The sequence below is a fragment of the Rhinolophus ferrumequinum genome, chromosome 4 (assembly GCF_004115265.2).
Source record: "Rhinolophus ferrumequinum isolate MPI-CBG mRhiFer1 chromosome 4, mRhiFer1_v1.p, whole genome shotgun sequence".
NCBI classification, from domain to species: Eukaryota; Metazoa; Chordata; class Mammalia; order Chiroptera; family Rhinolophidae; genus Rhinolophus; species Rhinolophus ferrumequinum.
In genome coordinates, this window is record NC_046287.1 from 14,553,859 (window position 1) to 14,579,127 (window position 25,269).

Sequence of the window (25,269 nt, forward strand, 5' to 3'; positions counted from 1 at the left end):
ATTAGCACATTTAGTGAACTGCATCCCTAAGTAATTTAACTTTTTTGATGCTACTGTAAATAGTGCTATTTTTCATTTCGCTTTCCAATATACCATTGCTGTAGAGAAAAATATTAATACAACTCATTCTGGTATACTATCTATCCCCTGACCTTGTTAAATTCACTGCTTATTTCAACAAAGTTTATTGTAAATTCCTTATGCATTCACATAATCAGGTTGTTTAAAAATGAAGACGGTTTACTTCCTCAATTTCCAATATATAAGCCTCTTATTTATTTTTCTTTTCTTATTACACCGGTTAGAATGTGCACTATCATGCTGAAAAATGATGAGTAGATATTTCCTAGTTTCCAATCATAAATGACAAAGCACTTAATCTTTTACCATTAAGTATGAGGATAGTCCCAGGTTCTCCATAGATGTCTGTTATTAGGTTGAAGAACTCTTCCTCTATTTCTAGTTGCCAAGAGAGTTTATTTATCATAAACAAACTAAAATTCTACCACATGCTTTTGATTTTGCATCTATTTAGATAATATGATTTGTCTTCTTTTTTTTCTGGTAATATGGTTAACGATATTAATTTTTTAATGTTAACCAGCCTTGCACTATTTGGTCATTCTATATTCTCCTATTAATGAGATGCAGTATTTGATATATAAATATTTTGTTGACAATCCTTACATATATGTTTGTGTACAACATGACTCTCTAATTATCTGTAGTGAATTCTCTTCTTCGATTCCTGATCTTGGTCATTTAAAAATTTGGTTTTCTTTTTCAGTGTTTTCATTTTCATTCAATTCAAACTAATTTTTTCTTTGAACCACAAGTAATTTAAAAGCACATTATGCAACTTTCAAACACAGAGAGATAGATGTTCTATTATTATTGTACAATTTAATTCTGTTTTAGACAGAAAACATAATCTTCAAAATTTCAAATTTTTGAAAATTACTGATTTATGTTTCCATATGGTCTACCTTGGTGAACATTCCATTGGTATTAGAAAAGAATGTATGTTCTGCAGCTAGTGTGGAAAATGTTCTACCAACATCAATTAGAATAAAATTAGAATAAGTTAGTTAATAGAACTACCTGGATGTATAAAACATTTACCTTTTTTTTTTTTGGTCAATTTCTCTAGGATTTACTGAAAGAGCAGCATTAGTCTCATCATGATTAGGGAGTTATCTATCTATTTCTCCATTTAATTTTGCCAGTTTTTGCTTCATGAATTTTGATGCTGTTTTTAGAAGTACACATATTTAAGATGATCATTTACTCCTAGTAAATTAGTCCTTTTATCCTTGTGCCCATTTATCACCATTTCTTATAACATGCTTGGCCTTGAAACACACATTCTCTGAAATATACATAACGATGCTACTTTTCTTATTGTTCACACTGTCTGTTTTCCATTTGCCTGTTCTGATTTTTACCTTTCTTTGTCCCTTTCTTGATTTTGTGTTAATCAGTTTTTAGTATTCCATTTTATTTCTTCTACTGGCTTCTGAACTATAACTCTTTTTATTACACTTTTCTGGTTGCTCTAAGACTAAAGATGCATATTTGTGTATTAGCCATTTTAGAGTTAGTATTTAGTAAATATTGCACTTGTTCATGTTTTTCATTTCCTGCCTCACTCTTCCAACATTTCACTTACATTTCACACCTTCTGGTTCATTTCATGGGCATTACATTACAATAGCACAATTTCATTTGCTGTACCCCGTCATTTGTGCAATTACTATGATTTCTTTTACTTCTATGTATATTATAAATCCTATTCTGCAGTATTTTTGTTATTATTGGTTTTAAGCAAATTATGAAAAAAAGAAAACATAGTTTATTTACTACTTCAGATGCTCTTCATTTCTTTTGGTGATCTGAGTTTCCATAGGATATTATTTTCCTTTGACTTGAAGAACAAACTTTAGCATTTCTTGTAGGGTAGGTCTGATGGCCACAAACTCTCTTAGGTTTAATAGCACTTAAAAATGTCTTATTTTACCCTACTTTTGGAAGAATATCTACTAAATAGAGAATTTCGAGTTTATAGGGTTTTTAGATTTCAATACTTTAAAATAATACACCCTTCTGTTTACTTCTACTTTCCATTATTTCTGCAAAGCCAGCAAAAGCTTTCATCCTTGTTTTCCTATATGTAATATGTCTCCCCACACCCCCCAAAGTTACTTTCACAATTTTCTCTTTATCTTTGGCTTTCAGCAGTTTGACCAGATGTGTCAGGGTTACCTTTTTCTTTGTATTTATCCTGGTTGAGCCTGCAGAGCTTCTTGAATGGTAAGTTTATGTTCTTCACTCAATTTGGAATTTTTTCACCATTATTTTGTCAAATACTTTATCAGCCACAATCTTACTCTCTTACCCTTTTGGGACTCCAATCACAGGTGTTTACCCAATACAGATTGGTATTTACCCAATAGTATCCGAGATTCTGTTCATTTCTTTATACAGTTATTTTTGCCTATATTTTTAAGAAAATAATTTCTATAGATCCGCCTTCAAATTCACTGACTCATTTGCTATCTCCAATATACTTTTAGTCGCCTGCACTAAATATTTCAATTCATTTACTGAAATTTTCACTTTGAGAATTTCTGTATGTTCAATTTTTATAGTTTTAATTTTCTTGCAAAGACTCCTTAATTAAGACCATGTTTTCCTTTAATTCCTTGAAGACAATTTCCTTTAATTCTTTGAAAATGTTCATAATATCCACATTAAATTCTTTGCATAGGAAATCCAAAATCTGGGCCATCTTGGATCTGGTTTGACATTTTTTTCTTTGACAATACATCCCACTTTATAATTCTTTTCTTGTTAATTAAACATTGTAATGTTACAACTGTAGAGTTGTACTATTCTTTTGAAGAATGTTCATTCTTGTTTGAGAGGGAACATCAATTACTGGATGATAGCCTTTAACTGTATAGGCTTGAGTTCACACTCAACGTGGCTCTGTGAAAAATAAGAGGTGTTGCCTGAGCCCCTCTAACTTGGTAGGACTCAATCTCCAAACTTCCTTCCCAGAAGAGTTTGCAGGATTTGATTACAGGTTTTGTTAGGGTGGGTCTAGAGTAGGTACTTGTTGTCCTCATTCCTAAAGAACACACAACCTTTCCAGTTGTTTGAGTGACTGCTGAATTAGTGGAAAGAATTCTCTAGTCTCGTAGGGTCAGAAATCCAATGGCTCCCAGTAGTGCTGGACCTCTGGCCCACCCTACTTTTGTAGTGCTACATGACAAATGTTGCTCAGCATCTGAAAGCCCAGCCTCCAGTCTCAAGGGAGATCCCCATATAGGTACTGCTGTCCCTATCTGTGCAATCCCTTCCCTTATAATTTCTGGCCCTGCGATTCCAGCTGTTTGAGCTGCCATAAACTGTGATCTCTGCCTTCTCAGCTCTGAGAAAACCAAACTCTCTGCTCGAACTCTAGTTCTCAATGCTATAACTGGAATCTTTCACCATGTCAAAAGCTGGGCATTCCTGAAGTTTATGAGTTTCTGTTCTCTCAAGGTTTGTAGTTTTTCTCTACTAGTTGTCTACTGTTTTAAAACAGAAGCCTTGCATATTTTGTCCAGTTTTATCATTGTTAGTGGTTTACACTGCTATGGCTAAATTTATTCCTAAGTAAGTTATTTTCTATGTTACTATAAATGGAATTTTTGAAACCTTTTATAATTTCTGTTTTAAGAAAACAAAATCCACTCTTTACCCAGATTATCCAATTGTTTCCATTTTGCCCTATATGTTTTATCATATTTGCCCTCTTCCTTTCCATATAATATGGGTATTATACGACATAATATATATTTAATAAAGAAAAACATATATATGTATGTATCTCTCTATAGATAGATACATACATAACATACATATTTGGTTAAAGGTGATGTCCACCAGTTTTTCCAATATAAAGTTACTATATTTTTCTTTTGTAATAAATAATTTATAGGGAGATGCTTTGAAACAACGTAAACAGTATGTATGTAAACTATTTTCATCAAATATTCACTTTTGTGTTAATCAGGACAGTCCACTGAGAGTACACTACCCATCGTAGTATTACTGAACTTTATTAAAAATGTACTTTACAGACCTTTAAAGATGGAAGAATAAAACATAAAATAAATCAGTCTATATCTACAACAATTACACCGTAAACCACAAGTGTGATAAAACTGCCTAACTCTATAGTAAGTTAGTACCATAGGTTCAGTCGCCGCTTTTCCATTATGTTTCCAAAAGTCTTAGAATATATAGGCCTATATAATGAGATTTGCAGAATATAGAAAATACTTCTCAGGCACTAGAAGATACCTGGATCTAAAAAGCAACCTTTAAACAAGGCTGTTTGCAAAGTGATGAATCATAAGAGACCTTTTTTGCTTATAACTACAAAACGCTTTAGGCTCTATTTCAAATGAATGAGGCATGGCTAGTAATTAGTATGTGACTATAATGAGGCTTTGTTTTGTTTTTGCAAATGAAACAAATTAAGCAGATTGTGCCATAAAATGTAATACTACATAGACCGTCTGACTAGAAAGCACCATGTTTCTGTACCAAACAACAACAACAACAAAAACCCACAATTCCCAATAAGGACTTCAGTGCCCCACTTTTTAGTTGTCTATATAGAAGATTTAAAATCCCAGTGAAGAAAAAGTAGAAATTAACAAAATTTCCAAAAAGTTAATTTCAATGTCAACAATTCAACAATTCAATTTCCTATGTAAATACTCTAAGTAACTTGTCTCTAATAATAATGCAAAGTTAATTTTTAAATATTAAAAAATAAATTGCTCCGATAACGAAGCATGCAGAAACGACTGCTAATAGCAACTTCAAGTAAAGTAGGCACTTATGGCAAACAAACACAGGAGTGACTGCCACTATTAGAAGTGACAGAAAAGACACAAAGAGGTGTCCTAAAGGACTTAAAACTATGGTTCACAACTGAGCTGTAATAGTGACTAGTTGAGTGAACAAGTTGACTCATATGAAATACAAAGCAATTTTGGAAATCTTTTTCTGGAATGGCCCTCAGAGCTGTCATCTTACTACCCTTGATATCCTGAATGCCATCAAAATGTCTTCCTTTCAATATTTCCTTTATCTTTGGGTAAAGAAAGAAGTCATTGGGGGCCAGATCAGGGGAGTAGGGAGGCTGTTCCAATACAGTTATTTGTTTACTGGCTAAAAACTCCCTCACAGACAGTGCCCTGTGAGCTGGTGCATTGTTGTGATGCAAGAGCCATGAATTGTTGGCGAAAAGTTCAGGTCATTTTCGTCTAACTTTTTCATGCAGCCTTTTCAGGGCTTCCAAATAGTAAACTTAGTCAACTATTTGTCCAGTTGGTACACATTCATAATGAATAATCCCTCTGAAATCAAAAATGGTTAGCAACATCATTTTGACTCTTGATTTGGACTGATAGAACTTTTTTGACTGTGAACAATTGGATGATTTCCATTCTGCACTTTGACACTTTGTTTCAGGGTCGTATTGGTACACCCATGTTTCATCGCCAGTGATAACATGGCCCAAAACATCGTCTTGCCTCTCCCAAGGGTCTTGGCAAACTTTGACTTTCCTTTGCTTTTGTTCATCAGTGAGCTCCTTCGGGACCATTTTTGCACACACCTTTCTCATGCCAAGATTTTCAGTTAAGATTTTCCTGTATTTCTCTATCGATGTTTACTTGGTCTGCTATGCTTCTCACAGTCAGCTGATAATTTTGACGAACAATTCGACAAATTCTTGCAATATTTTCGTCAGTTCTGCTCGTTACTGGCCACCCGCCCTGACCTCTCTTCATCAGTGATGTGTTCTCTCCTCTCAGGAAACCGTTTAATCCACTTGTACACTGCCGTTTTCTTCATGGCATTTTCCCCATCAACTTGGACTAACAGGTGCCTGATTTTACTTCCACTCTTGCCAAGTTTAACAAGAAATTTTATCTTTTCCCAAAAATAATTGATCTAAGATAAATACCCATATTTCATTCTACTTTAAATTTGGCTTCCCTTTGCCCTTCATAAACATGTATGAAACAAAGCACTGTAAGCATGGCAATCCCTGCTGACTTTCAGAATTTCATTTAACAAAAGAGCGATTATAAGAAATCATTAGAATACCATAAACATGATACTTACATTCAAAAGCCATTTTTGCTAAATCCTCTCAACTTGCATGTGGTTAACTAATTACATGTTCACGATTGATCAGTGGACCAGGTGAAAATTAATCAGTCACAGAGTAAAAGGGAAAGTTAGAGCTGGAGGTAGGATGCAAACAAAAAACACAACACAGATCTTGGATGTAATTCCAGCTACGTGACCCTTTTAACTCTATCTGCAGAAGCAGATTTCACTACTAGACATTAAAATTTAGAGTGAGACTTTGGAGAGACAGGGTTTGGGGTAGTGGAGGTAAGAGAAAGTAACACAGGAAAAATTCTCTATGTTATAGATTAGTTTATTCAAAAGTGGTAAAGAATAAAAGGGCCTTTTCTTGTAACATTGGCTAGCTAGCCCATACTTTAAAATAACAACTCTGCCCAAAACACACTTAAATGAGCAATGCCTTCCCATGACTTTAATTCTTCCGATGCCATGTTACAAAATCTTGCTCTTTCTGATGCCAGAAAATTAATGGCAAAGGTGTTTTTGTATTTATTCCAAACATAAGCCCATTGAGAATGACACCTTGCTGTGTGTCTTAGTATTGACTGTTTGTGCTTCCCCCCGCACCTTTATACATTAGAACAAATAAAATTCATTCAGGGACGTGTGCAAATAAATCAATGGCCTTTCAGAAATTCATTCAGTGTCTGGGTTCATGTTTCAGTTCAAGCCATTGATTTGGTGGGTGCATTTTGGGAGCATTTGAATCAAATCACTGTGATACATTTTCAGGCCATGCCTCTGCCCTTTGGTAATAAAGTGTATCCATTGCTTTGTCCAAAGATGCCAGAGGGGCCAGGCCTGTGATCTGCATTCGAGCAGAATGGAAGAACTGTGTGGATCCTGATTGACAGTGTGCTAAGACAGAGGGAAATCTGAAGGCAGGATTCAGACAAGGGATATAACTATTAAGTTGGTGCAAAAGTAATTGCGGTTTTTACAATTATTTTTAACCTTGTAAACCGCAATTACTTTTGAACCAACCTATAATAAAGGATGAAGCTGTGGCTAAGACCAACGGATAGGAAAAACTAGGTGGAAAAGTGCAGTTGGGGACGATCAAGTTGGGGGGAAAAGTTGTCTTCAACTTGCAAGAGAAGTCCCTACTAGATCCAGCAGTCAGAAACATGGATAATTCCAAAGGAGGTTATAAGATTCCACTAAGAAATAGGAGGCTAAGAACACAGCTGATACAGCCTCTCCTAAGAGAAAAACTTAGAAAAGCAAAGAAGATGAAAAAGTGCATAAAGTAAGAGAATTAGTACAGCAAATAGCAAACAGACAATTAAGCAATAAAGGAAAGAATTGTCATGGCACTAAAAAGGAATTTTAATTACATTCAAAATTGAGCACTTCGAACACTTCTGGGTCAGAACTTAGGAAAATCATAAAGACAGCCTCAAGGAAATCCATAACACAAAGCTACTAGAACCTTCAATCCCTTCAGAATATTCAAGCATGCAATTGATCAGAATGACGTAGGTGCTTCCCCATGGCCAGTGGTTCCAAGGGGAGCTGCTTATAGGGAAACATCAATAAATAGGACAGAAAGACTCTACTTGCCCAGAGAATGAAACTTCAGTGATGCCACAAAGCTTACTACAGGAAGAAACACAATGTGACATTAGTTAAAAAAAAAAAAAAAAAAAAAATCCGACAGAATACTGGTCCTATCACAGTTTCTGCATAAAGCCACAAACTACGAGAATTACAAGTCGTAACCATTGATATTTATACTGAATCGTGACTATTTAATGTAGAAATGTAAGTCAATGTGCTACAAATGGTACAGTACACACCCACATATACACCCACAAACTAGATTTTCCTAGCAGACAGCAATCCGAACAAATATTATAATAAGAGAAATGATTTGGTAGTGGTGATGCAGGTGGTACAAAAGTTAACATCAGCTTTTCACTAAACGGGGAAACAATCACTTTGTTTCCTATCTCAACCCTTAAATAAATATGTTGACTTGGATACAAAATTGGCATCCTTGGTAAAGAAAGAAAAAATAGCATTCATAATGGATAATAGCTAAGTTGAGGACAGGAAACTTGATCTTGTTAGACAGAAAAAAATGCATTGATCCTTTCAAAAGAGCAAGTGTGATTTGGAAGATAAGGATGTTTAATGAAACATACAATTCAAAATAAAAATATAATGAAAGCAAAGAAAGAGGGAAAAGAAAAAGAAACACAGACAAGAACTATAATAAACTAAATGAATATGGGACCAAAACACTACCAACCTCTGTCCCAGGAGTGACAATGCAAACTAAATTAATAAAACTATACAATTGACTCTGGGTATCCGGCAGAAGTTTTCAAGGGCTCTGACCCTTAGCGTCAGAGTGCCAGTTCCTGTCAACTAGGGGACGGAAAAGGAGGGACAGTCTTCTCTAGTGAAGTCAGTGATCACGTCCTAAGAGTAATGAGCCAGATAAGGCAGTCCACATTCCAGAAACATCTACACTCACCAGGCTCTTCAAGAAAGGACAGAGCATTTCCCTCCCATCCTGGCCCTGAGTTTCTGGCGATAACAAACCGTTAATATTTGCTTTCTGCAAAGAAAAGCAGGGACAGGACTGGTTCTGGGCAAGAACACCTCGTAGACTAAAGTATCTGGTAAAACACTTCCCTTTGCATTCACTGGCCCTTCCCCACCTCCTACATACGTCCACTTCTTTGCAGAGAGATCAACAGTCTTATATCTGGAAGCTGCACAGTGTGGGAGAGACAATATACACTATGGAAATGTGGAGTCAGAAATCCTGAGCTGGATTCCTTCTCTTCCGTTTCTGAGAGGTGGGGGTTCATGGCTAAGTCAGTCACCAATGCTATGAGTTTCAGGTCGTGCCACTTGCAGGCACAGTTGTGAGGCATAAATCAGATAAATGTACGCACACATACTGCGTGAACTGGACATCGCTATACAAAAGTCAATACTATAACTGTCAGGTTAATTACTTGGCTCCTCGACAGTTGCTCATTTGGTGCAATACTCATGTCATTTACCTGAAGCTCCAAAATCCATCTATCTCCCTGCTCCTATTACCGTGTTTCCTCAAAAATGAGACCAGGTCTTATATTAATTTTTGCTCCAAAAGATGCATTAGGGCTTATGTTCAGGGAATGTCACCCAGAAAAATCATGCTAGGGTTTCTTTTCCAGTTAGGTCTTATTTTCAGGGAAACACGGTATCCAAACCCTCATCTTCTAAGAATCACAACTCTCAGCTAGCATATTAAAAAATAATCAGACTAAACTCACGTAGAAGAATATTTTAATCTCCTCTAACCATCCCACTGCATGACATCATTTACAAGCAGAAGGCCAACCTGCTGTTTTATAATATCTCAGATAATTAAAATAAATTTGCAGGGTTGTTTTTTTTTTTGTCGTTGAGCACACTTCCCGTAATAACCATCAAGCTGTTACTGTCTGCATTTGGATGATCTTAATTTCAAGGGATTTCTAAGGCTCAAGTCCTCAGTTGGATAGACCTAGTCAAAGACTGGGAGGTCGAAAACTTAAAGCTTACTTCTGGCTCCAACATGTACAACTAATATTAGAAGAAAAGCTTATTCCAATCAGTGTTTCAGTAATTTGTCTCGTACTCCTGAAGGTTCTTCCCATGAACAGAAAACATTCCAGCACCATGTCTCAACATGAGGTCTGGGAGTCAAGATGACTGTTCACAGCTGAAATGTTCATGAGTCAGTACTTACCTTTGTGACGCCCCCTAACTCATCCCCCTGGCTGCTTTGTGTGACATTACATTGTGTAAATTTAAAAGTCAAAGTACAAAACGTCTGGAAGATGTTCAAAAGGAGTTATTAATAAATAAGTGTGGGGTGGGTAAAATCATTGAAAAGTGGGGTGTATGAAAAGAGAATAGAGAAAAGAATCTGAGTAAGATGTTTAGTAAGTATTGGAAGAAATGGGAAAAGAGCCAGGGAAGGAGTCAGAAAAGAAGCACAACAGAGCCAGAAGAGAGAACAAGAAGAAAGTGGATAAAGCTAGTAGGGTGAAATGCGGACCTCAGGTTGAGAGCATACAAGACGAGAGATGAAAGGGACATATGTTGGATATGGAATCATGAGACTGTCCACCCACTAAGAGACTAACTCTTAAGACAGTGATGGGAGCACAAGCACACACAGAAAACATGCTAGATCACAGAACAGTGAAAGAAAATTCTAAATGTAAAGTAGGAAATGGCTCTTAAAGTTAGTCCTGAACTGGACTGTAACAGATGAGAAGAAAAGACATTCAAAATGGAAATATGATGATGGTGGTGATAGCAGCGAACAGAACTGGGCACGTATTAGTCACTCCTGACTGCACACATACATGCTCTCCTTCAAATTTCACCACGAGCTAATAAGATAGGTTCTAAATTCACATACATTTTATAAATAAAGAAAATGAAACTGAGAGGTGTTAAGAGACTTGTCCCAGAGTTTCATAGCTAGTATATGGTAAATTAAGGATTCAAACTCAGGTCTGTCTAACTAAACTAGAAATGCAACGAAGGCTATTTGAAGAAATCTGGAATACGAAAGAAGTTGTTTTAAGCCAGATTCAAGTTTTAATACCAGGAACCTGCTGCATGGCAAGCCTCAGTAAGCCAAGAGCTGAATGGTTTCAGTTTTCCAATATGCAGAATAAACTGTAAAGTGCCTCAGGGAAAGTTATTTATTCATTCATCAGATATTTATTTATCGAACACTTATTACAAGCCAGGCATTGCTCAAGACGTCAGGAATCCACCGGCACATACCCAAGAGAATGTCCTGCCATCACGAACATTCTTATGACAGATTCAAGGAGAGGTCAGCAGACAGAACACACTACAGTACATGAGAGAGAGGACAATGAGTACTTGGGAGAAAAAACAGGGAAGAGGACAAAAAGTGCTAAGGCCAGCTGGGCATGCAATTTCAAATAGAGTACTCAGAGAAGACGTCTGGAAGTTGACATATGAAGAAAGCCAGGAGGGATGTGAGGGAGCAAGCCATTTGAACATCAGAAGGATGCAAAGTCCAGGGAGAGTCAGCAGCAAATGTAAAACCCCCAACGCTGTGATTGACATGTCTGAGGAACAGCACGGGGGCCGCGTGGTTAAAGCTGAGCTAGCCAGGGAGGAGTGGTAGTAGATGAGGCATGAAACAGCAAGGCAGGGGCAGGGTCTGCAGAGCACAGCAGCCACTGCAAGGATTTAGGATTCTCTTCAGGGGTGGGGAGGCAGGTAGGGCTATAGGCAGGGACAAACATGAGCTGACTTGTCACTGGCTGTTGCGTTTAGAAATGTGTTGAAAATTAAATGAGATGGGTGTCATTTCTCAATATTATGAAGTTCTTTCACACATTTTCCATGCACGTTACATAAAACACAAGCAAAATTTCGTACCGTTTGCCACAGAGTGAAAAAAGTGGGGAAGACTGAGATAATCCCAGTTGCACGTTCCAACTTTCTCAGACATACTACAGTTAGTAAGTCAATGAAATAGCATATTATTCTGATCATGCTGTGTTTTTATTAGTTCCAATAAATTAAAGAATCGCAGAGTTATTTAATATAGCTGACATTCTACTAATTTCAAAGGAACAAGGGTAACAAAAACTCCTAAGAGAATTCACTCAGAGTTCAAATCCATTTATCCTCCCACTCTACAAAGAACACAATTGCGAGTGTGTGAGTGATTTTTTCCCCTTAATGGCAGGATTTGATATTACGATTTTGATGTAGATTTGAACTAAATGAACTCAATCTCTTGATTAAACGGGAGTTATTTTATCAAGGAATATGCCTGCACATTTTTTGGCATTCTAACTTTATCTTAGTTCATAACATAGGCACTATATACTTATTATTATGATGTATTAGAGATTATTCAGTTTGGTGTTTTTTTATCAGGGCAAGGTTTGGAGGCAAAAGTAGTTTTTTTCTTTCTTTGCACAGATATATAGTCACATGACCACAAGCTTCCTTCAAAAGGTCCCTGATGAATTATATCTTCCAAATGCCAAATAGCCCTTTCACCCCAGCTTATGCTTAGTTTTTGAAACAAACTGCAATAGTGTCATATTATAAAATCACTTTGGACAATTCCCTAGACCATGGATTGCAATTTTCCTCAGAGAGGGGGGTGACCTGCAGCAAAAACAAACAAAGCTTGGCTGCTGACGAGTCCCTCTGCAGAGAAGACCGAGAAAAGCAGTGAGGTTTGCGTATTCGCCTTGCCCCACTGCCTCCGGTGTTACATTTCTAACTCAATCCCTTGGTGATCTCATCTAGTCCCACAGCTCTAAATGGCACCTGTGTGAGACTGGCTCCCAAATGTACACATCCAGCCCCGAACTCCCAGATTACACCCCAACTGCACACGTCCTGTCTCCTTGGATGTCGACGAACACTTAAAGTGACCTTCTCTACCACAGTCTGCTCTTCCTGCATCTTTTCCTCATCCCTGTAAATGGCCAAGAAACTGGGATCACCCGTGAGTGTCCTCATACCCCCAAATCCAATCTATCGGAAATCTTGTCTTCCCTACCTTCGGAGTTATTCTGATCACTTCTCACCAGTGGCAATGCCATCGAGCCTGTCAGGCTAGCACTATTTCTCACCTTAATTATTAGATCATTGTAACAGCGTGTTAACTGGCCATTGGCTTCATTTATGGTCCTCCCCACAATCTGTTCCTCACACAGCTGCCAGAACACTACTCCTACAGCAATGATCTGATCACCTCACTGTTTAAACGCTCCTCCAATGGCTTCCTCAGGGTAAAGTCCCCAGTCCACATGCCATGGCCTGGTGGCCTCCCTAGTGTCATTGCCCCCTCAATCACTTTGCCTTGGCCACTGGCCTCAACGGTGCACACTCACCTGTCCCTCAGAGCCTTGGGACTTGTGGTCTCCTGTGTCTATAACATGCTTCTCCAAGAGAGCCACGAAACTAGCTGAAGTCACCCAGGCTTCTGCTCAAATATTACCTCCTCAGAGACGCCTTCCCAGGCATGTTAATCACACATGTAATGCCATGTCAACTGCACACGTAACACTGCGTGCATCGCACATGCAACACCGTGTTAATCGCACAGGTATCACCACCCTCATCCCACCATTTCCTCAGGAGGATGTATTATTACTTGATATTACATTACTACAGTACATTTGATTATGTGTATATTGTTACTTTCCTCAACTAAAATATAAGACCAACAAGGATTAACAGGCATGTTCACTGCAATGAACTCAGAACTAGAGCAATGCCCAGCACACAGTAGGTATTCAATAAATATTTGTCAAACAAATAAATGAATCTTTGCTGAACCAAGGAGACAGGTATTCAAATAAAACATACCCGACAGTGGTGTAATTACCAGTATAACTCAAGGTCTCAGCGCAGCCATAAAGTATCTGGCAACCCAAGCCCCATCAAAAGGCTGAGGCCTAACTACTGGAAAAGCTGTGACCTGGAGCCATTTCATCGGAATCATTTAATGAGAGCTCAGGTCAACATCAGAACAGTTCTTAAATATACTCATTTTGTCAGCAGTGAAGCCACATTAAATTCAACAATAAAAAAGTCTCAATTTTCTGTGAATATCAGGATAGTTGGTTAAATCAATAAATCTGTTATACATTATTTTATGCTACTTGTCAAACAGGTAAAGAAAAGATGCAAATGGCCTTTAAAAGTTTGGTCAGTGTGTACATCCACTGTATCACGCGTAGGAAGAACTAAGAAGAGATCTGTAAGGCAAAGGATCTTCAGAGAAAATAATAGGATGGGCTAGATAAAGATTCCTTTCAGCTGACAACTGATTTAAACCAACAAAATTTCAGTAAGTTTAACTAAAGATTCAAATGGCATGGTGACTATTTCAACGAACACTGGAGGAGACGGAAAGCAGAAATCAGGTCATGAGAGAAATTATACAAGTAATAAATTTCTGAAGAATTTCAGGCTACAGATCAATCACAATTGAAAGCAAGCTAAATTAATAAGCCCTGAACTAGGGGAAAGAAAAAAACCATCTGTGCTGGTGAGCCTATATTAAATCCTGGATCCTGGTACGACTGTGTCGGGAAGGTTGCAAAGCAGTGTGACAAGAATAGCTGAACAACAGCTGAATGCTCATGATCGTAAGAGAAGCAGACCTCTAAGATTTAAATAGCTGTGAATATAGTTATAATCGTTTATTATTCTAAACAAATGTCCTCCTGGATCCTGAAAGATTTACAGACGAGACTGCCAAAGTGCTGTCGAAAAAAATCATGAAATTTGAGGGACCTTGGACAACTGGACAGGTCCCAACAAGCAGAAGAAAGCAGAAGGCAAAGAGAACTCCTATTTTCCATGAGAGACTGGCAAGATTCATGGCACTGACAGACAAGATCGAAGACGAATTATTAAAGAGACAAAGAAATAGTGATTATGAGAAGCCAAAGGGACTTGGAAGAAAAAAATTATATCATACTAACTCCATATGCTTTGTGAAGTTTTAAAGTGATAACTCTGTGAGACATCATTGATTTGATATCGGACATTTGCAAATGCACTTGAAATAATCAACACACCTAAGGAATGAAAGAAAGACTTGAAGACATTTAGTCTGGGAAAGCAATGTTCTCACACACCAAAAAGTCATTATCCAGAGTATCATTTTAACAAAAATTAACATAATTATCTCAAAACTAATCAACATTTTTATTTTAAAAGGTGATTTTAAAATACATTTGTTTGGGGGCAATGAAGATACTCTGTATAATATCATAATGATGGATACACCTCAATTTACGTTTGTCCAAACCCAGAGAATAGACAACCTGAGACTGAACCCTAACGTAAACTATGGACTTTGGGTGATTATAACGTGTCAATGTAGGTTCATCAATTGTAATAAATGTGCCACTCTGATGGGGCATGTTGTTAACGGGAGAGGCTGTGCATGGGGGAAGTGCATGTGGAAAATCTCTGTACCTTCCCAATTTTGCCATGAACCTTACCCTGCTCTGAAAAAAAAACAAAACCCTAAAAAATTTTTTTAAACTTTGATTTTATTTTATTGTTCTTGCTATTTCCCCTCCTTTCCGTTCATCTCTTCTTATTTCATATTCTCATATTCTCATGTTGCCATCATCATGTGGCCACCATGTGCGAGATGTGCCGTGTGTCAGAAATGTAAAGATGAGCACAATATACTCCAGCCCATCAAAAAGTTCTGAGCATGAATGAAGGCTGTGATGTGTACAATAACACTGATATTCCAGGGTGAAAAGGCCATTTAGAGGTATGCACAGGGCATTACGGTGACAAAGACGAAGAACACTGAATTTCGTAGAGAATAACAGAAGAGTTAGGGGAAGCCTTCCGAAGAAGGCTTCCTCAAAGGGGAACGAAAGCTCACTGACAGGCCTCAGGGTGGTGCCCTGTGAACAGTGGAGGAAAGATGCAGCACAGGGACAAAAGTAAGACAAGGTGGGAGGCGATGGCAGGAATTGCTTCATTAGGGACCGAATGCTGGGTGGCTGTCAGGGAAGGAGAGGATTACAAAGAGACCTAAGGAAACATTTGGGGGTGACAGGTATGTTCATTACCTTGATTATGGTGATGGCTTCATGGGTGTATTCATGTCGAAATTAACCAAATTCTAGAAATTTTAAATATGTGCATGTTATTGGATGTCAGTTATGTCTCAATGAAGTTTTGTTGTTTTTTTAAGGCCTAATGCTGGTCTAAGGATTTTGGACATCCATGTAAAAGTTATGGGGAGCAACTAAAGGATTTTAGGAAGCCAGTGAAAGAACGTCAGTTATATTTCACGCTTCATTTTACATCTTTACAAGACATTCCACACAAGAAGACTTCATCAACTGCTACCTATATAACATGCTCCTACAATGTACAAAGGATCGAGCTTTCCCTATTCACAGAACACGCTTCTCTCATTAAGTCAGCAACAGGGGCCTTTATCTCACTTCACTTCTAAAACTAAACTTCGAAAATGCAAGTTACAGCACACGTCATAGATAAAGGCAGAAAGACAAGAGGCAGGCAATAAAAAAAATTACAAATATTCACATAGGAGTAACATACAGGTTACATAAGCAGCCCTCATAAATTATAAGGAAAAAAGAATATGAAAATAAATGATTAATAGGCAATTCTAAGAAGAAAGATGAATAACCGATAATAACTGCTTCAATTTTAGTTAATGACCAGGAAATATAAAGTAAAAAAAAAAAAAAAAATCACCAAGTGAAAAAAGGAAGATAATATTAAGTATTGGTGATGGTGTAAGAAAAAGAATTCTCACATATGTTGTTCATAAAAGCATAAATGACACGCCTCCTAGGAGGGTTTTTTGGCAATAACTATCAAGATTAAAAATACCTTTGACCTATCAAGTCAAATTCTGGGACTCTTCCCTAAAGAAATAATACAAATACCAAAAGCTGACCTTTATAAAGGGTTTATGAGTACAAGATGATTTCCACATATTCATCATATTCAGTTGATTTCCTACTCAGGACAGTGTAATGAGGTAGGCAGTGAGGCAGGCACTGTTACTATCCTGTGGCTGGCAGAACAATGACCCACCAACTATGGTCACATACTAATCCCCAGAATTGTGAATATGGCATCAGAAATGGCAAAAGGGACTTTGCAGCTGTGATTAAATGAAGGGTCTTGAGATGGGGAAGATTATCCAAGTAGGCCCAATGTAACCCCAGGATCCATATAAGAAGTTAGGAGGGGGTGAGAGGAGATGTGATGACAAAAGCAGAAGTCAGGGTGACACCGGACCATGAGCCAAGGAAGGTGAGCAGCTACTGGAAGCTGGAAAAAGCAAGGAAATGACCCTGCCCCCACCCCAGAGCCTTGAGAAGGACTGCAGCGCTGAAGACCCACTTTAGGCTTCGGATCTCCAGAATTATAAAATAATACACTTGTGCTGTTCGAAGCCCCCAATTAAGTGGTAATTTGTTATAGCAGCAACAGGAAATGAATGTAGTCCCATTTCATAAGTCAGGTAGTTAAGGTACCGAAAAATGAGTAACTACCTAAGATCCCAGAGCCCGTAAGGTCAAGCTAGGATTTAAACCTAGACTCCATTCTCATTAGCAGAATTATTTTTTAAAACCCTGGAGAAAACAAGAACGAACCATCTTTCATTCATTAAGGGAATAGTTCAAAGAAAAAGTCATAGTATGTACCATGAAATACCACATAAGAATTTAAAACCAGCACATCATGAAAATAAAAATCTCCACAATATATTTGATGGAGGAAAAAGTTACAGAACAATGTATTTTTAGGTGTGCTTATGAATATGCATACATTTTTAAATACAAAGAAATAGGACTGGAAGTCCAACAAAATGTTACAAATGATCATTTGTAGGGAATGCAGTGAACGGTGGGTGACAAGGAACTTCCACATTGTCGTCAATATTTTTATATGTTACTTGAATGTTTTACAGCAAGAATATTAGGGTGTATTTTAAAATGAGGCATTTTTAATGCAGGGAAATATGCATGAACTTCCTACAACATTTTTTGATTAAAAACAACAAAAAAAAAGAGGCCCCTACTGCACAAAGTTGAAAAGCCCTGCCCTACAGTGACACCAAATGGTGGCAGATCAAAATACAGCACACATACAGGACAACTGTTCAATTCGACCTTCCTATAAATGTTTTGAGTCCTTAAAGAATAGGCAGCTTAACAGAATTAAATAATACAGACACAAATACTCAAAAATCTAGAATTTTTCATCAAAGAAAGAATAGTGCACCCAGCTTCAAATTCAAATTTTTAGGCGTCTTTCCAAACTTCAGCTAATCTTCTGATCCCACTGAATATTTACATAGCTTATTTCTCATACAGTTAAACCATGCACAGTGAGCACAGTGATTTTACCTAATGGTTACTGATCAAAGAATCACTGCAAATGTTTTTTTTTTTTTTAATGCAGTCAGACAACTAAAGTCAGGTTCCACTCAATGGGAACCAACCTTCGGTAAGTAGGCAATATTTTGGAGAGATGAATGAGGTGTCGGGGCTGAAGAGGGAAGGAAAGAATCCAAAAAAACAGACAGGCAACGGATCTAATGAGTTTCTAACAAATAGAGTGAATAAAGCATGAGGCTAGGGCATGCCAAATGTAAACCAATTTCTCAACAAAAAAAGTTTTGTCCCGGGCTATCCAGGGAAAAGAATCTTTCAAATTAAGAGCATCAGTCAGTACTCAGTGTCCTCTGCCCAGAACCTAATCCAACAAATAAAATCAGCATGTAAACTGTCTCTTTCAGGGCACACAAAAAGTTACAGGGATGGACCACCTTCCAGAATATTCCTCTAAAATATCATTTGACCACACCCCTTAGTCTCTCAGCATTAAGTGACAGTCTGTTCAGAGTTTTTGAAGGGTTATTTTCCATATGCTAAAATCTCCCAGAAAACATAGGACACATAAATATACTGTAATCAGCTACATAAATAAGTCAGCAATACTGAACGATTACACCCTGCATTCACAGCACTGGACATCAATTCTAAGTACTAGCCGCCAAGCACCAGGTCACCACCGCCATTTGACAACAAGTCAGGCACAGGGCCAGCACTTAGAACACCTGAGAATTGTCCTGCTCAAACTAGCCAATGTCCAAGTCAAAAGGGCAGCAAGGAGAATTCTTTCAGGAAGGCACCTTAAAATTCTGAATTACTAGGAAAAAGCAGATGAGCAACTAAACCCTTAGCCTAAACTAACCACAGGAATACCCAGGTCTAGTCCTCAAGCATTAAGACTGTTCTCTTAGGAAGAGAGGTAGTATGAGCATTAAAGAATTTTGCTTCCAATTTCAAGGGAGAAATAAATACAAGTGTATATGAAACTCTGTATTACTGAAAAACTAGAAAGAATATAGTCACGTCAAATGTTTTAGTGGTTGAAAGAAAGATTCAAGGACAATTAATGTAATGCATACTGACATTGACATAATATTTCTGAATACTATATAGGTGTACAACACACTGGAGGACATATAGCCTTGGAAAGCTGTATGTGAACACTACATGACAAAAGTGAAACGTATTTCTAATTTACGTGTTGTATCATATATATGTATATTCTCATCGGTCTTTAATTGACTCTGCTTACCACCATTTTAGATGTGTTACTTGTGCATACTGCCTTTCTATCAAAGATGAAATAATGTAAGTAAATGCCAATGTCCTGGTAGGGCTGCTTTTTGTTTATTGTTTTACATAATTCTTGTGTGGAAGTAAAGCTGATTATAAAATGCAAACAACTATAGTGGCTTTATCGATTATTGTATCAAATTTGGATGGATGTTTAAATACAACACACCTCTAGGAGAAACTTGTAATTCACAAAAATCAAATTAATAAATTTACATAATTTAATAGAAGAAAAAGTAAAACTGACTGGCAAATAACCTAACTGTAGAGTTTCAAATGATTTTTGTTAAGATGAAAACAATGCTAGAAATCACAATATCTGTCTATAGAACCTGAAAATGAAACAGAGCTATACTCAAGTCTACAGTGAAAACGAATGAAAAGGCAAGCTTCGGCCCTATTTGGGAATGCAAAGGCTAGCTCAACACTTGATGACTCTTTATGACTCTGACGACTTTTCAGGTTGAAATGATTAGTACTTTAAGTCTAGGTTTATTCAATAAGTAAATGTTTTTCTACAAAAGTCTTACAGGAACCTGCAGTTTAACTTACCTCAAAGTTAATAGCCCATCTTCCATAGAAACCTAATTTCGTAAGTTTGTTACTTTAAACATGAAACTTAGTATTATGAGAATCTTACAGGAATATACATAATTATAATCAGTTTCCTAAACTGACCAAATTATTGTATTATTTACACAACATTGATAAATTGAAAACATATCACTCTAACGAATTAGCAAATTTAATACTGAGTTTTTAATCTAGAAAGGAGAAGAGAAAACTTCAGGCATTCACACTCTCCCACACTTTATGTCCATCATTCTTTTTTTGGTTAATTCTCAAGTATTGTTTGGAGCTTTAAGCAGGTCTCCCCTCTTTTTGCAGGGAGTGGAGGTTGCAAAGTAGAAGGAGCCAGATTGGGAATGGTGAAAAGTGCAAAGAAAAAGGCAAAGATGAAGAACATTACTATTTGACCATTTGACAAAAAAATAAATAAATAAATAAAATTTTATATATATATATATATATATATATATATATATAGTTTTCACTTTTTCCTCAAATCCTTTTTCCTCAAATCTCTCCTTTTCCACCAAAACAACTCTATTTTAAAATATTACTACTACTCAAATCAAAACTTAAAACACTGTGTTCAAGAATATTCATAATCAACAGATGATAAAGCACTGTTCATATTGTCCACAACAGGTGTTTTTCAGCAGCATTGCTATTTCCACATTAAATCCCATTTGCAATCAGGTATGACCTGCATGGAATGTGTAGATTCAGGTCAAGTTTGAGGTGACAGGTCCTGAAAGGGAAGTGGTCCATCTCTGTCTTAAAATCAAAAATATAGCATCTGGCACTAGACTTTGGGAATATATTATTTTAATGTTCTAACCTCTATAAATATACGGCTTGTAAATCATAGCTCTTTGATATGAACTCTAGTTTTTCAAAAAGTGCATAACCTGGCTATTCTATTATTTTTTTATGGTTTTTTTTTAATATTATTAAATTTATTGGGGTAACATTGGTTAATAAAATTATATAGGTTTCAAGTATACAATTCTATAATAAACCTGGCTATTTTAAATAAACATAAAATATTTGCTAGTTTGAATTCATTCTTCTTTGACAATCACTAGAATACAGGAATAGTTTTAAATTTTTTCTGTAATGATATGCAACATAAAAAGTTATTCAAGTAGACATTTTCATATAAGCTTGTATGTGTTTCAGATTTAATGTACATGGAAAACATTTCAGAATTATAATTTTACATTTTATGATTTTCATTCAAGTATCAAAAAAGCCAAAAATCAAAATTCTAAGTAGTCTGCAATTAACAATTTAATGCAAATTCTCCCTCATTCATTTATTCTCATGTGGAAGGCATGGCAAGTATAATATTATATAGGGATCAAGAGAGAGACAAAGTGATCAGGTGATAGAACACAAAGCAAACATGGCATACAGGGGGGAAGAAAAAGAAAAAGAGGAAAAAAGAGGACCCTGAAGAATCGGATAAAAAAATTTTAAAAAACTTTTGTAAATACAGTAAGTTAAAAAGTTTTACAATAAGAATATAAGACTGTGAATAGGACAAACCCTGATTTTTTTCCTTGTGTTTTCTATTGAGTTTAGTGAACTCTAGGGACAGGAGACGCGGAGGCGCCGCAGGGAGGGCTGAGTAGACGGGTTTGTGAAGAGACAGAAGGTGTTGAAGAGCAAAGGCCTGAACATGCACATACGGTATGGAGACACAGTCCTTCGACCCAAATTTTCAAAATTATATGAAATGCACGAAATGCAATTCCATCCCTTCCCTGGAGGTTGGTAATAAGATAACTGAAGAAGAAAGAAAAAAATAAATCATATATATGTGTGTGTGTATATATATATATATATAAAGAAAAAATAATCTTTACATGTATAAAAAAATTGCTGAAGAAAAAAATAATCTTTATATATATATATAATACGTAGATATGTGTGTGCGTGTATGTATAAAAGAAAACACTAGTTTAAAGTATCGTCATGATAACAGAGTACAACCAATCTCAAAATGATAATTTAATGGCAGGGAAAAAGAGCAGGACAAAGAAAACTTGATAAATTATTATAGTCGCAATAGAAAACTAATATATTAATACGTTACATGCAACTGAATGTTCTTTGGACACAAATTTAAAATGGAAATAATTGTTCTCCCATCTCTACCCACAACGTAAGCCATGTAATCATCCAAAATATTCGTGTAAAAAAGTTAGAAGCTACTCTGTAAATATTTAACAAATGCATTACTTAAAAAGTAAACATGTATTAAGTAGAAAAAACATTTTTAAGGAGGTTGAAATCTACTAACAACACAGCTAATATATTATACTCGAAAATCTTCTCACCTCCTCAGACACTAACTTTTATAAAATAAAAGGCTGAAACAAGATGGTGATCAAGGTGTCTCTAATATTTTTTAAAACATGTATTCTTTTTTAACCCTCACTGCTAATAAAAGACTGTACTTCTAATTTCAGATCTAAAATATGAGACGAACTGAAGTGAGTCATTAGAACGAAAAATTGAAGTTACTTTTGCAATATGTCAGAAATACATAGCTCTAGAATAAATCATAAATATACTCTCGAGTCATAAGGAGTGCAGTTTTCATTTTACATTTTGACATTAAATAGAAAACATTAAAAAAATCATGTTTATAGTTTTTTAAAAACTCTTTGGACTTCACTTAAGGCTTGAGTTTCAATATATATTTTAAATCAAGATCATTTTCCATAAATATCCTTAGGTTAAAAAAAAAAAGATGGATATTAAAGGTTTGTGAGTAATACTGATGTGAAAAGTCTCAACATATTTGCTTTCCTCTGTTTTGCAAAGAATAAAAATCCCCTCCAAAAACAGTTAACATTGACAGCCAGGACTCACCACAACGGCAAACTGCTCGGGTTCACATAAGTTGTTATAGTCGCTCTTGAACTGAGACAATGAATTTAATTGCTCTTGATCAGGAAGATGCTTTATTAAGTTCTGAAAATTAAAACCAAAAAAGACAGTACCTTCACTAAAACGCTCCTTGAATTCTAGGAAAATTTATTAATAAACCATGGGAAGGAAATCGATAAAGAAGTTAAGCTTTAGTCTTATTTCTAGGTAACCTCCCTTATATGAAGCCTGAAGCTATATTCTCTGCATCTTGAAAGCAGAGAATTTTTCTTCTTCTCTATCCAGAGTTATTATATATTCACATCAAGCACTACTGAATGTTTATTTGATTAGCTATATAATTGAGAAAGAAGAACTGAACCTATACCAAAGAAACAGCTTTCTCACCTGGATAAATGTGATCAATTACAGTTCAGCTTTAGGGAATTAAATGTCAGAAATTTCAGGCAAAGCCAAACATATTTTAACACTTCACTCACAGGGATAAAAGAAATTATCATATTGCTACTAAAAGGCAAAGGAAAGAAAAGAAATCAAGGGAATCTTAATGACAGTTCTCACAAGATTTAACCAATATGATTATGGTTTAAATAACAAAAATGAAGATATCTCTAAGACAAAGACAAAGTAATTTTTCTGATGTGAAAGAAAATGTGAAAAGGCATTGAGGACACAGAATGATATACCTTGCAAATAAAAGCATATATGTACACAGGTCCTTTAGTAAGTTAGCGCCTGTGGCTATAACACCCTTTCCCTATGTCATATGTAGTCCACACACCATAGGCTGTTTGGCTGTTCTGGCTCCTTTGTCCGTGCACAGCCTTCCCAAGCCACACACTTGGACAAGAGAAACATTCCCAATGAAGAAAGACCAAGGAAATACAAATAATTACGCTTCCCTGTTAGAACATAAATGATTACACAATCCCTTGAACAAAATCCACACTGTATCAAAATATAATTGACTATAATAGTGTTGGAACAAGTTAGTGTACTGATATTAAAATTAAGAAAAAAAGAGTGGTTGGTGCTCACAATCCCAAATTCTCGCATTGGTATATTCTGTGCAAGCCCAAATTCAAGTACAAATTTAAATTAAGCCTACATCATGTTATACATATTCATGGAGAAAAAAATCCCCCAAAGGTGTTATTAGTTAAAAATAATGTTAGAGAATGTTATACTCATATATCGAAGTAGTTAGATCAAAGAACAAGTTTTTGACTCACTGTGTATCTTTGGACAAAAACATGGTTGTCTGGCCAAAAAACAAACAAAAAGTAGCAATTTAAGATCATCCTTAAAAAAACGTATTGACTATGAATACTACCAACTGAATAAAAACAACGAAGGTATATGATTTTCCCATCTATATAAAAATTTCTCTTAGTAGAACTGCCTGAGACCAAAAGACCTCGTTATTTATATTTTATTTTAATCATTCCAGTTGACAGCTGGATTATTTAAATTATTTATTACATCTGGCCTCTAAATTCTTTAGCATTCTTGATATGACCATCCAGTCCCCTTGAATATTTTTAGTTAATATACAGAAGGTGCCAAAAAAAATTTATACACATTTTAAGAAAGGAAAACTGTATTGAAATTGTAATAATATATATCGATAACAAAAGATGAACACAAGTCATGTTCGACTTCTGCAATTACAAGAGGTGCTCAAAGTGGTTGCTATCAGCATCCAGACACTTTTTTTTTTAAAGGTTATTGGGGTGACAATGGTCAGGAAAGTTACATAGGTTTCAGGTGTACAATTCTGTAATACATCATCTATATAGCACATTGTGTGTTCACCACCCAGAGTCAGTTCTTCCAGACACTTGCGATTGTGGCAAACTACTGCTTGAGTAACGTTGACCAAAGTGTCCACTTGTATACATTTTTTTGGCACTCCCGTATAACTAAATTTTAATCTCCCATCAGAAATTTATTAATTTCTCACTTCACTGTTTTTCCTTCGTAGAATAATAAAAGTATTGTGATTTGTTAACAGTACAGTATAAGCCCCACCTTCGTCTGTCCCTTTACCGTATTCCCCACATACTTCACAAATCCTAAGGTCCTACCAACTAAACCCTTCACAGCTGCCCACACCCACCCGGCTTTTCCCTCACAGCTCAGGGTATTATTATTGTCAAATAATTGCCCCTCACTCCATTACTCATACAACCCCTCTGCCCTTTTCTACATCCACACTGTATTCAACCTTTTAGGGTCCTTATCTGCAAACATTACACCCCTAGCACTCCCCTAACACGTTGTCTAGTTCTAAAACAATCTTAAATCAGCTACATTTATCTTGTACTGTAGTTTTATATACATAAACACCATCTCCCTTGCCACA

At 36.2% G+C, this 25,269-nt stretch overlaps 1 protein-coding gene across 4 annotated transcripts in view; it reads right to left on the minus strand.

Annotated features, from left to right (window-relative positions):
- DIAPH3 (diaphanous related formin 3) overlaps positions 1-25,269 on the minus strand; it is a 441,105-nt gene that overhangs the window by 201,631 nt on the left and 214,205 nt on the right. For all 4 annotated transcript variants that reach the window (XM_033105125.1, XM_033105126.1, XM_033105127.1 and 1 more), the window contains one exon: positions 22,887-22,988. In XM_033105125.1, coding sequence (XP_032961016.1) covers positions 22,887-22,988 — 102 coding nt within the window. The remainder of the gene's footprint in view (positions 1-22,886; positions 22,989-25,269) is intronic.